We start from the raw sequence: 13,828 nt of genomic DNA on the forward strand, positions 1-13,828 counted from the left end.
AGTAAGGAAGCTTCCCACCATATTCTGCTTTATTCATTGATCTGTACACTTCCTGAGATTAAGAGACCCAGTGAGTGACTTGCTCCCACACCTTTATCAATGCCGCTCTTCAGCTAGCCAGCAGGTGACACAGGACAGTAATTTAGTCACAATTCTCTGATCATTTTCTTCCACCCCACTTCCATCCCGAGAAAACTCTACCAAACGTTCACTTCCTCAGCTTTAATGTCCAAAGTCACATACTTAACTGAGCCAAGATCGGTGAGCTAAAAATCTCTTCTGACTGCAAGCGTCTTACGCAAGATGAATTTGTGCAGTTTCAATTGAGTTTGAAGTTAACTGTTCCCACTTTGGCACGAAATGGCAAGCTCAGTGAGTCCACAGGATGTCCGCTGTAGGAAATACTAAGAGTATACTCTGCCCTAAACATCACAAAAAATTATTATTTTTCACCTCATTGCTATTTGTGAAACCTGCTATACATGAAATTGCTGCTGTATTTTCTCACATAACATTGTAATAAAAGCCAATCCCATGGTAACGTTGACTGTAAGTAAAGTGCCTTGAAATGCGATAAGCTTTTGGTCTTCCTTTCTACTTTTGGAGCATGATGGTGATGGATGCAAGCCATTAAAACCAGCACAGTAGAGGAAAACAGGTTCTGAATGTAAAACGCTCACTAGGAGCACAAGTACTATTTAAAGAGCAGTGCTGATCCAAATGTTAACTAGTGTGGAGACCAGTAACTTCAAAAAAGAATGAGTCACAAGATCCCATGGTTTAAAAATGGAAGAATTTTTACTATACAAGAGTCATACAAAGCAAGCACTAAATGCTATCTTAGCTAATGACCAATATCCTAGAACCCAGAAACAGCATAAGTTAAACTTACTTAACAGGCAATTTGCAGTCAATTATGAACTATAGATTACACAATCAATGGCAGATAGAATTGTCAGATCTTACGAATTATCTCAACAGCCCGCACAGCATATAGGTCATTCCACTCAGCCACAAAGTCCTTCAAAATGGTCCTCATTACCAAGAATATGAGCTCGTCTCCATCAAGGGTGTAGCTGGATCCCTAGCCTCCAGCAGTGGACGACCAACCCGAGTTCTATGGGCGCAGTCTTCGTAATTCTATGGAACCTCTTCAGTTCATTCCGGATGGTGCAGATCCAATGTTATCTACGAGCAATGGGAACAACCGCAGCAACTTATCCTCAACTTCTGGATCCTCTCCAGCACTTGTTGGCCAAGGAAGGAGCATTCATCCTGCTCAAAGCAGGTTGTTAGTCAGCCTGCCTGCAAAATCCTTCTGACACTCCACTCCATTATCTAAGAGAGAAAAGAGTCTGGATGTACACAAAACAAAACCTGAAAGTGTGACCTCCCAGCCAGCGCACCTCAAAAATAATCACACTTTCAGACCATGGTACATTTTGGTGGGAAGAATAAGGGAAGACAATATAAATGAAATGTGCAATTTTAGATGGGGTGCAGGAACAGAAAGACCGGGGGGGGTGGGGTGTATGTCCACAAATCTATAAAGGTGGCAGAAGCTGAGAAGACTTAAATAAGCAAATGGGATCCTTGGCTTTATCAGTAGAGGCACAGAATACAAAAGCAAGGAAGTTATGATAAACCCTCATAAAACATTGGTCAGGCCCCAACTGGAGTATTGTGTTCAATTCTGGACACCACACTTTAGGAAGGATATCAAGGCTATAAAGAGGGAGAAAAAGAACTTTACTGGAATGGTACCAAGTATGACAAAAGTATAATAATTCCCATAATATTTTTCTGGTTTATTGTGAAGTAGGTTTATGGGGGCGTTAGGAAATAGAGATGATTTAAGTGAGTTATATTGGTATTTTCAGGTGTTAGGAATGAATTTTAGCTTTAAAGTTTAAGTTTGATTTGTATTTCTGTATCTGTTTTAAGAAAGGTCAAATGGAGTTTTAGTTTCACTTTAAAAAGGTGCTTGCATTTCTGATGAGAGTTTACGGCTTAAGAGGTTAAGCAAACACAAGGGTAGAAGAATTGGGCTTGTTGCTTAGCAACAGTGATCCAGAGAGGCAGGTCCCTCCCACAGACACCCGTAGAAGAGAAAAAACCGCAGTTTGGTTTTGAGATGTTTTTGGAGTTCAGCAGGCTGAAAGTGGCTGCCAGGAGAGACTGGAGCAGAGGGGACAGATAGCCAGTCCCAAGCTAAAGAAAACCCCCAAAAATCCAGGGGAACAGAAGAGGGGAAAGTCCTCTACCTTTTAGTACCTTCTAGTCAAAGGAGGGACAGGAACCTGGAAAAGGCTCTGATAAGTGAAGTTAAGAGTGAGGGGCAGAGAGAAAGACTCTAAGCTCCAAGTTTAAAGCTTCAGACTTAAAGAGATAAAGGGTTGAGAAGAGGCAAGAAGGTCCAAAGAGACAACTGAAGGCCTGTAACTCTTTGCCATGGGCATACGAAGCAGTGGTACTGTTGATGGCTGAGTTAATGAGAGAGGCACGTGGAAGACAGCTTGAATACATGTGGTGACCCAGGGAGAGGAACATCAAAAAGAGAGTTTGAAACCCTGGAGGTAAATCCTTGTGGAAGGCGTCCGATAGAAAGCATCGGTTTGGGAGAAGATTCCAAAGCGATGACTGGATAGTAGAGATTGGAAACCCTCGAGTGAAAGACGGAGTTCAGTGATATTAGTTGGCTCACAGTGTGACAAGCATTTGGGGGGAGTTGAGGAGAGATCCATAGCGTCTGGTTGAGGTGGCATCTGTCACTTGGTTTCAGAGTGTGGTGTGTCTGACCACAGGGTGCCAAAGGTTTACATGGCCTGTGTACTAACGGTGGATATTAGAGTGTAAGATAGCTTTTGTAACTTGTAAAAGGTATAGTTGTGGGTGAAGGAGTATGATGGCAGATTTTCACGCCGTATCATCCCAAACCTCCCACATTATTTTAGCCCTCCTGGGAAACACGCCATTCACCATCACCCCACCGCTGCATCACGCCAGGCACCATATTTAAAGTCCAGCCCCGGGCGCATATCTCAGCGCTTCCAGACCACCGCTGCTGCATGGAAGACATGGCCCTGAAACTGAAGAAGACAGCAGCCCCCTGGTTCAGCGATGCATCCCTCAAGCGCCTGTTGGACGCTGTGGAGGCCCATCGGGATGCCCTCTAACCCCGCTCTGGCCGCAGGATGGGCAGGAATATCACTAACCCAGCTTGGGAGGCGGTGGCAGCGGTGGTCAGCGCCAATGCCCTTCAAAAGAGGACAACCACCCAATGTCGCAAGAGAATGCATGATCTCCTCCGTTCCACCAGGGTGAGTCACTCTTCTTATCACTCCCAACTCACGCACTCACAAACCCATCACACACCCACAGGGCCCTCACTCACTGCCAGTTCAAGGGATATCACCATTCACTCTCTCACACACACTTTCAATGTCCTCATCCTGTCCGTGGGACCATTCACCACCCACACATCCCAGGCATAATTAGCATCTGACCTGGCAGGTGCCTGCTTACACTTTCTCCATTGCTATTCGTGCAGGACAAGTTGGCACACAACAGGAGGGAGAGGTCACAGACCGGTGGTGGAATACCCGAAATCAAGGTCCTCATGGGCTTTGAAAACTGAATCATCCAGCTGGCTGGCGAGGATCTGGACTGGTCCTGTGCTGATGGTGAGATAAGCGCTGTTCTGCCAAGTATAAGTCTAGCTGTGCAACATCCATCAGATAACCGTGATGTGTCCTGTTTCACAGGCCACTGCCATGCACTAATTATCTCCTCTTGCTTCTGCAGGCACATCTGGGAAACAGCCAATGGAGTCCGTGACCCAGGGCCTCCAACCAAGCCCTGAAGGCACCTCTGAACAGGAATCTGGAGGCACCCTCCTTGAAGTCCTGTCACAGCGCTCACCCACACCCTCCACTAGTGCATACCTTGGTGGAACCTTGCCTTAGAATAGCCTCGGGATCACAATCTGGTGAGCATATCACACTGTCTGATCACTGCAGGTGGTGGCAGGGACTTCCCTGGTATCCGGCACTCGGAGAGCTGTTGGGGGCCAGAAATTTGCTGAGTCCAAGTCAGATGAGGAGCCTCTGGACTCAGTCATACTTCAGTTGCTGGAGCTGCGAAGGCAAGCTCAGGAACATAAGGAAGGAACGTCCACTGCACTCCTCAGATTGCAAGGCACGATGGGGGAGTCCATCTGTCTTCAGGCTGAGGTGACAGCGCCAGCATGCCAATGCACCAAGGTCAACACTGCTAGGATGGCGGCCACCATGGAGACCTTGGTCCAGGATGTTGCTCCTGCACTGCTGCGCAGGCTAAACTCCTTCACTGATGCCATAGTTGACCTCCAACAGGCATACATGAGAGGGGTGCCGGGCAGCTCAATCTCACTCCAGCTAGCCCTGCTCCTCAAGGAGTCAGCTAGTGGCCCCCAGGCACCCATAGGGAGGAGGATCAGCAGATGCACACTCCGGGCCCACCCATCCAAATGACTCCAAGAGTGTCTGGCCCATCCTAATCCCCTGTGCTTATGACTCCAGCAGCTCCAGCTCCACAGGTCATGGAGGGTGCCACTGCCACACTTCAGGACCCTGAAAGCAGGCTGGAGCCCTCCAGGTCTTGGTGCTCCAGAGGACGCCCACCAAGGTCACCACAGACAGGGCATCACAGTCAGCAGGCTGCCTCCAACTCTGCTGTGGATGTCCGGGGAGCACCAAGACAAGGTTAGGAAAGTTAAGGAGAATTAGTTGCACAGCCTGGACATGGGTGTTAATCACCCATGTAGATAATGTTCACTATTGTCAATAAAGTGTCTCTCTGCCTATGCCTCCTTGTTCTGATGAACAGTGTTCTTGTCACTCATGTGAAACCTTTCTGCACAAGATAAAGGCAGGTGTCTCAGTCCAGACCCTCTTCCCTGTGATTTGTGCAGCCTTCAGACTGGTCAGCATCACACTGCCTGGAGACATTACTGTTGCCTGCACCTCAGTGGTGCTGGTCATTGCTGCCTGAATGTAGTGGGCAGGTGTCACAGAGTTCTCTCATTCTCTCTGTGTGTTCTCAGTACCTTTAAAGAGGGGCTGGCCCCCATCTCTTCAGCATCTGTGACCAGTGACGCTGTGCTACTGAAGGGCTCAGGTGCTGAAGGTGGACAAAGGATCAGATACTTCTAAAGTTTCATGGCTGCATCTCTATGATATGATCCTGGTCACAGATCATAAGTGAGCTGCCCTTGGCCAGACAGAAGTCAGACATTCTCAGAAGCTGTGTGAGGATATATGGAGTGTCCTCACTGCAGGTCGTCTGCAACTATTAGGGCCTTCACTGCGTTTCCATGACAGGAGCATTATCACAGAGGGTATTCACGCGGCCATAAGCCAGACTGGAGACAAAAGTTCATAGATGCGATGTGAGGATCTATGGGGTGACTTCACTGCATGTCGCCATCATCCTCCAAAAATCTGGCTGCTCTGAGGGCCTCCTCAGCATGCCAAGTTGTTGTGATCTGGAATACTCTGCTTGAAAGGAAGCAGATTCAATGATAACTTTCAGAATTGGAAAAAGACTTGAAGGGAAGATATTTTACTGAGCTATAGGGACAGAGCAGGGGAGTGGTACAAACTGGAGAACTCTACCCGAGAGCTGGCGCAGATACAATGGACTGAATAGCCTCCTTCTGTGCAATATCATTCTATAATTCTATGATTCACCAACTGGCAAAAAGGGTTAAAAAAGTTTCTTCACTCTCTTTTCATCCTGCAATTTTCTTTTTCACTCAGGTAAGTAGTTACTAAAACTGACTACATTTAAAGCATAAATGCTCATAATCTTTCACAAGCTTTGGGAAATTTTGAATATTGCAGGGTCAGTAGCAAAAGTGCCTAACTATAGTTTGGTGGGGGTGGTAATCGAATATGCCATAACAGCTTCCATTTTAAATACCATCCCTCAGGAATTTTGGATCAGGTGTAGTTGTGAATGGTTGCGTGTCATAGAAGAGGCTCAATGGGCTGATTTCTCTCGTTATGTCCTTGGAAAGGTGATTACGGTCTCGTTATTGACACTTCAATCCATATTTATTTTTCCTCATTTACGAAAAGTGATTATTTTGTACCCTTTAAGTTTATGTATGGAACAAAGGACTCATTCTCATCAATCATTTCTTTCAGCTAAAGATTTTATAAAACGCTTGATGGAGAAGGACCCAAACAAACGTTATACATGTGAGCAAGCATTAAGACACCCGTGGTAAGCAGGACTACATTCAATTTAATAGTTTAAATTCTCACCTACTTCTCCAGGTATATACCAATTATACTTTAGACCTCTGTGGAATTTGCAACATGTATATAACTCCTGTGTAATATAGGTTGGGTGACACTATCAGATTAGCTTGATGCCAACCATCTTACTGTGGATTTCAACAAGTGTATTTCTATTTCATTGAATGTATTTCTATTTTCTTTCTCTCTTTCTCTCTCTCACTTTCCCTCTCACAGAGACAGATTGACCTCCATGCAGAGAATTGCATGCATTTCAAAATCATTTGTATAGCTAGCTTGAAAGAGGTTATCTAGAAAAGTGACCATGCACTTAGAGAGATAGCAAAGTGGTGCCTGTGTTCCCTTGCCATAAGTGAAGTGGATAGGAAATTGAATCTGTTCATTGTAATTTATGTGAAACAAACCAGTGATTAGTTTGAAACTGTGTCTGTCTTGAGCCTTCTATAAGGTGAGGAGAATTTGTGCATATGTGCCAGTTTTCAGTTTAAGAATCCTGCATTACTATCCATTGGTCAAGCTATTGTTGAGCTAGGTACTGGTCAGTTAAAGTTGAATTCTGAAGCATAAGGAACACACGGTGCGCCTACAAGGTGACTGGTACTCACATCTTTCTCCAGTTTCTCTCCAAACTACCCTCTTGCCTTCTCTGATATTATTTTGTCCATGAGACCCACCTCCAACTCCCTCGATCCTATGGCCTTTGAACTACTGGTCACCCAGCTTCTCCTCCTGGCCCCTACGTTAACAGATATTGTAAACAGTTCTCTCCTCTTCAGATGTAGTCCATCTCTCCTCAAAAAAAACAAACCCTTGACCCCTCCCTTCTTGCAAACAACCATCCTATATCCCACCTCCTTTTCCACTCCAAAGTCCTTAAACATGTTGTCACCTCCCAAATCTGTTCCCATGTTTCCTGGAACTTTGTATTTGAATCCCTCCAATCAGGCTTCTGCCCCTGCCACAGCACCAAAATGGCTCTTATCAAAGTCACAAACGACATCCTATGTGACTGTGACGAAGTAAACTATCCCTCTTCGTCCTTCTCAGGGTAACCATCCTCCTCCAACGCCTCTCCACTGTCATCCAGCTGGGTGGGACTGCTCTCACTCCATTCTTATCTATCTAATCATAGCCAGAGAATCACTTGCAATGGCTGCTCTTCCTGCTCCTGTACCATTGCCTCTGGTGTCCCCCAAGGATCCATCCTTAGCTGCTTCCTATTTCTCATCTACATGCTGTCCATTGGTGATATAATCTGAAGGCATGGTGTTAGTTTTTGAACGTAAATGTAAGCTGAGGACACCCAGCTCACCACCTCACCACCACTTCTCTTGACTCCTCCACTGTTGCTAAATTATCAGACTGCTTATCTGACAGATAGAACTGGATAGGCAGAAATTTCCTCCAATTAAATATCGGTAAGACTGAAGCCATTGTTTTCGTTGTCTGTTCCAAACTCCATTCCCCAGCTACCATTTCACCTCTCTCCTTGGCACCAGTCTGAGATTAAGCTAATCTGTTCACAGCCTTGATGTCGTATTTAATCCTGAGCTGAGTTTCCAACCTCATATTCACACCATCATTAAGACCACCAATTTCCACCTACATAACATTGCTCAACTTCGTCTCAGCTCACCTGCTGCTGAAACCCTCATCCATGACTTCATTACTTTGAGACTCGACTTTTCGAACGCACCCCTGGTTAGTCTCCCACGTTCTATCCTCCATAAAGCTGAGCTCATCCAAAGTTGTGCTGCATGTGTCTTACCTCAGCAAGTCCTGCTCCCCTAAAACCTCTGTACTTGCTGACCTTCATTGATTCCTAGTCAAGCAATGTCTTGATTTTAAAATTCTTGTCCTTGTTTTCAGATCCCTCCGTGGCCTCGCCCCCTCCCTCTCCCTGTAATCGCCTCCAGCCCCACAACCCTCTGAGATATCTGCACTCCTCTCATTCTGACCTCTTGTGCATTCCCAATTATAATTACTCCATCATTGGTGTCTGTGCTTTCAGCTGCCTAGACTCCATGCTCTGGAATTCCTTCCCTACAACTCTCCACCTCTCTAACTTGCTTTCCTCCTTTAAGACACCTCCTGAAAACCTACTCCTTCAATCAAGCTTTTGGTGGCACGCTTTGTTTTATAATGTTCCTGTGAAGTATCTCGGAAAGTTTAATTACATTAAAGGTCTATATAAATATAAGTTGTTGTTGTGATGCTGAACTCAAGAGAACATCTAGTCCACAAACGTGAAATTTGTGACTCTGTTCTTGAACCCATTCAAAGTAATATTTAAAGGTGCTCTCATCATCATGAGTGCTCTGTCCAAAGGCAGGTCTTTGGCTCATAGTCTTCCCCATGTCTCTCTGTCCAGTGTCAGTCTTCATTTTGCAATAACACCTTCCAATTTTCAAGCCGCCCAACATTGATATTTTCTCCCTTCTTCATCCTCTTTTTCCTTGAAATCTTTCTTCCAAAATGCCTGTTACAAATCCGCTTCCTATTAAAATGTGCCCTGCCCAGTCTCTCTGCCTTTTCCTAATTATGTTCAGCAAATGTCTTTGTTCGTCCACTCTCCTCAGCATTTTATCATTTGCTATTTTTCCCTGTCCAGCTGATCCCTTCCATTCTCCTCCAAACCCACATTTCAAAGCTATTTAGCAAGTTGGTTTCCTCCTTTCGTGAGTTCCATGTCTCACATCCATGCAAAACAACATTTCAAATCAATTTCTTTACAAAGTCACTTCTTGAGCTGTTTATTCAGCTTTCCAATGTGCAACCATCTCTCCTTCACTATTGCAGTCTTTGTTCTTATTTCTTTATTGCATCTCCCACTCACAGATATGTTTCCTTAATACTTGAATTCTTGCACCTGTCCTAGTTCTTTTCCTTCTATGAGTAAATGAATATTTCTTGGTGATTTTGAGATATGCATCACTTTGGTTTTGTATATGTTCACTTTCATTCCAAAGTTCATGCCTGCTGTTCCTAGTTTATCTAGTAGTTTTCGCAGTGAGCGCTGAGGAAGGATTACAAGTACTTTGTCATCTACAAATCTAACTAATGTTATCATTCACTCACCCCCCAATCTTAACACCAGATTCTGAGTCTTCAAATGCTTCTTCAAGCATTGCTTCTGCATAGGTATTGAAGAGGACTGGTGATAAACAACACTTTATCGAACTCCTCTTCCAATTACATATGGTTCTGACTCACCTCTTACTATTAATGTTTGTCCCATGTACAGATTTCTTACGAGTCATCTATCTCTCCAATCTATTCCAATATCTTTCAGCACTGTCAAGAATATAATCCAGTCAACCCAAAAGAATGCTTTTTCAAAATTGACAAAACAAACAGATACTTCCTGTACAAACTCTAAACTGCGTTCACTCATTCATCTTATATTGTCAGTTGCTTCTCTCATCCCTTTTCCTGCCTGAAACCCAAACTCGTCATTTCCAATGGAGTTCTGCAGCTTTCCATCTACACTAATAGGCAATAAATGTTGGTCTTTGTTCAAGTATGATGCAAAAGCCTTCACCATTATTCAAATGTGGCTAATGCATTTTAAAAATTGGAATTTTGATGGTCGCAGCAGCACAGAAGTCTTTGTAGTTCATGGAGTATTTGATCATCTTTCTACCCCCTTCTTTCACATTCCTTAGCAAATACCAGTCTAGCTTTTTTAGACGGTTAATGATCACGGCGTTGACGAGCCTGTTCCTCGTATCTATTCTGCAATGAACTGTGTGTGTATTTCCCTGGGGTTTACACTTACTACTGTTCTGACTCTACACGTGCACCAGACAGCTGTAGTAAGTCTCCAGTCTGCCACTTGCCCTCAGTTATCCATCCCATAGAAATGTATATGAAATTTATATCAGGCGTTTATGTGGAAACCTGCTGAGAATAACAGAGAAAGTCTGGTGAGGAATTCTCGCTCTGTTCTAAAATCAGGACATTAACACTGCAAAATCTAGGATTTTCGCAATGTTTTACTGCGAATTTGCAACGGATGTGAAAATGGACCAGTTGCAACGGCTGCATTAATTATATTCTTCACTTACGCCCGGGTTAAATGAATGGTATTCCAGTGAAATTCCAAATTATTTACAGACGCAATGGGTATGAGATTACTAAATGAGTAAGATTTTACAGAGACAGCTGTAGGCAAGCTGGTCCACAGTGATCCATAGCCTGCTGTTTAGCTGTCTGACTCTCAGTCTGCTGTCTAGCCTGGAAGCATTTAAATTGTTATCTGCACTTTGTCAACACAGTCTAGTCTATCAGTTAATTAATTCTCCAACTTTAGAATCCAGGGAGTAATGAAACAGCAGTATTCCAATTTATAGACTTATGTAGACAGTGCTTAAATCTTTGGGCAATAAATGGATTCACATGGTTTCATTGGTTACATGGACCAAGAGTGACTAGAGGGTTTGTTAGCACCGTTTAATAGGGCAGTGTACCTAATACATTTTCAGTGAAGTTATTGAGGGGTTTTGGAAGGCCTTTTGAGGTGTGTAGCCATGTTTTTGAAATGCACCCATAGTGGATGAGGTATGACTTTCGATATGATAATTGTCCAATGTTTATGCAAATTGAAATGGTTTTACAATTCAGTATTTTTGGTACAGAATTCAATGAATCTATCATAAGCTGCAATGGCTGTTCATGTAATCCTTCCTCAAAGTCCCCACTCTTGCCCCCGCTTCTCCAACTACAACCTTATCCCAAACATCCTCCTCCAGACCCCTGTCACTGATCGTTCTCACTTTTCACTTCATTCACTGCTTGAATCCATCCAGTCCAACTTTTGTTTTGCCCAAAAAACTGGGACCACCTGGTTAAAGTCACCAGTGGTATCCTTTGTGACTGGCCATGGTGCATACCCTGCCATTTTGGCTTCTCATTTGCATTTGCCCCATTGACCGGTCAGTTCTCCTGCAGTGCCTCTCCCCTGCAGCGCTAGGCTTGATTGCTCCTGAACTAACTGTTGTGACAAAACTGGCCCTGGGGTCTGGGGGCTGCACTCTGCAGCGGCAGCACCATAGCCACAGGTACGGCCAGGGGGACCCTCTGAAGGGGCCACCAGGTTTACTTAGCCGTCTCTTCATGCTGCGGCGGCCCCTCCCGACAGCAGTAAATCGCCACAGAAATGGGAAGTGGCCCATAATTAGCGACTTAATTAGTTCAGTTGGCCGCCCACCTCCAGTTGGCAGGTGGCAGTGCTGCCCACGTTTGTGCTGCTGGTGATGTCCTGTGGTGGCAGGAAGACATCAGGATCCCCTCCTGATGTCTTCCACCGCCATTTTTTCAAGCTCACCCGTCTCCCAGCCCCTGAGAGCTGGTAAAATTCAGCCCCGTGGCCGATCCTCATCTTCAATTCTGCCTTTCCATCTTGTCGCCATTGGTTCCCAAAGTCTACCTGGTAAATGAAACAAGGCAGAGAGAGTGGCTCATTTTTCTTTTGCTTGATTGCGAAATGCAATGCCTTACTCTGGTGAATGACAACACATCCAGATTCCGGTGACAGGCAACCCTGGAATTTTGAACGCACTGCTCTCTTACCAGTTGAGCTACCAGACCAGCAGTGCTATGAAGCAAGCTGTAAGAACATCCCAGCATTGGAAAGAAAAATAGTTTATTGGATTTGACTGTATCAGATTTTAATTCCATTTAAGGCAGTTTCTCAGTGATTAATGGCTGTGGGCCTAGAAATGACTGTTTGCATTAATAGCATACCATTGTTATTCATATGACATTCCTGATCACTCTTTGAACAAAGGCATTTGAAATGATCACTTTGGAACCATGCTTTAAAAAAGGGGGTGGAGGTATTATAAAAGCTTTACATTTGCGTGTTAATATTACAAACGTTAATTTCTTGATTTTATTACAAAAATAATGTACATTTCAAGCAGAGAATTTAAATACTTTTCATTAAAATTAATAATTGAAAAGAGATACATTCTTAAGTCAGTACAATGAAGAATTTTATTTAAAATTGAGTAAGGAGTTTATTCAAAACCAAGTTTGGGAATTATAAGCTCGGTTTTCAAAATACTGCCTCAGTGAAAGAATCATTTCCATTGTTGATCCAGTATTTCCAAAGAAGCCTGTGAAAAGGTGGAGGAGAAACTGTGGGATGGTGGAAAAGCAATGACAAACAAACTGAGAAAAACCTCTATCAGGGAATTTTACTGGAGCAGTAGCTGACTTTGAGTCATTGTCAGCAGTCTCCTGAAGCAAGAACGATGCCTCCCAGGCCTCTTGCTTTGTGTGGCCTCAGGTTACTGAGCAGACCAATCCCGGAGTCTTGGTCTTTGGGCAGACAGGAGTTACCCTGACATTCTGGAATGCTATCTGCAGGTTGGAAGGTAGCAAATGTGACCACAGTATTTAAGAATGGAGGAAGAGAGAAAACAGGAAACTACAGACCTGTTAGCCTGACATCACTTGTAGGGAAAGTGCTGGAATCTATTCTAAGGGCGTGTGATAATCGGACATTTAGAAAATAATGGTGAAATTGGACAGAGTCAACATGGATATGTGAAAGGGAAATCATGTTTGACAAACCTTTTGGGGTTTTTTGAGGATGTTACTAGCAGAATAGATAAAGGAGAAGCAGTGGATGTGGTGTATTTGGATTTTCCTAAGGCTTTCGATAAGGTTCCTCACAGGAGGTTAATAAGCATAATTAGAGCTCATGGGATTGGGTGTGATACACTGGCACGGATTGAGGATTGGTTAACGGACAGAAAGCAAAGAGTAGTGATAAAGGGTTGTAGTCTGTGACTAGTGGGAGACCGTAAGGATCAGTGCTTGGGCCTTGGCTATTCACAATCTATATCAATGATGTGGATGTGGGACCAAATATAGTATTTCCAAGTTTGCTGATGGCACAAAACTTGGTGGTAATGAGAGTTGTGAGGCGGCTGCAAAGAGGCTTCAAGGAGATTGAGACAGGCTAAGTGATAGAGCAGGAACGTGGCAGATGGAATATAATGTGGAAAATGTGAAGTTATCCACTTTGGTAGGAAAAACAGAAGTGCAGATTATTTCTTAAATGGTGAGAGATTAGGAAGTGTTGATGTTCGAAGGAACTTCAGTCTCTGCTTGTTCACGAGTCACTAAAAGCTAACATGCAGGTGCAACAAGCAATTAGGAAGGCAAATGTAATGTTAGCCTTTATTGCAAGGGGATTTGAGTACAGGAATAATGAAGTCTTGCTGCAGTTGTATAGAGTCTTGGTGAGAACACACCTGGAGTATTGCGTACAGTTTTGGAATATACTTGCCGTAGAGGGAGTGCAACAAAGTTTCACCAGACTAATCCCTAGGATGGTGGGAATTGTCCCATGAGGAAAGATTGAGGAGACTGAGCCTGTATTCTCTTGAGTTTAGAAGAACGAGAAGTGTACAAAACTCTTACAGGGCTCAACAGAGTAGGTGCAGGAAGGATGTTTCCCCTGACTGGAGGAGTTTAGAACCAGGGTACTTAGTCCAAGAATACGGGGTAGGTCA

The 13,828-nt window shown here is 44.1% G+C and overlaps 1 protein-coding gene across 1 annotated transcript in view; it reads left to right on the top strand.

Annotated features, from left to right (window-relative positions):
- Positions 1-13,828, top strand: part of camk1da (calcium/calmodulin-dependent protein kinase 1Da) — a 426,293-nt gene that overhangs the window by 382,945 nt on the left and 29,520 nt on the right. Inside the window, exon 8 of the mRNA XM_041203439.1 lies at positions 6,189-6,267. Coding sequence (XP_041059373.1) covers positions 6,189-6,267 — 79 coding nt within the window. The remainder of the gene's footprint in view (positions 1-6,188; positions 6,268-13,828) is intronic.

This window comes from Carcharodon carcharias, chromosome 13 (assembly GCF_017639515.1).
Source record: "Carcharodon carcharias isolate sCarCar2 chromosome 13, sCarCar2.pri, whole genome shotgun sequence".
NCBI lineage: Eukaryota > Metazoa > Chordata > Chondrichthyes > Lamniformes > Lamnidae > Carcharodon > Carcharodon carcharias.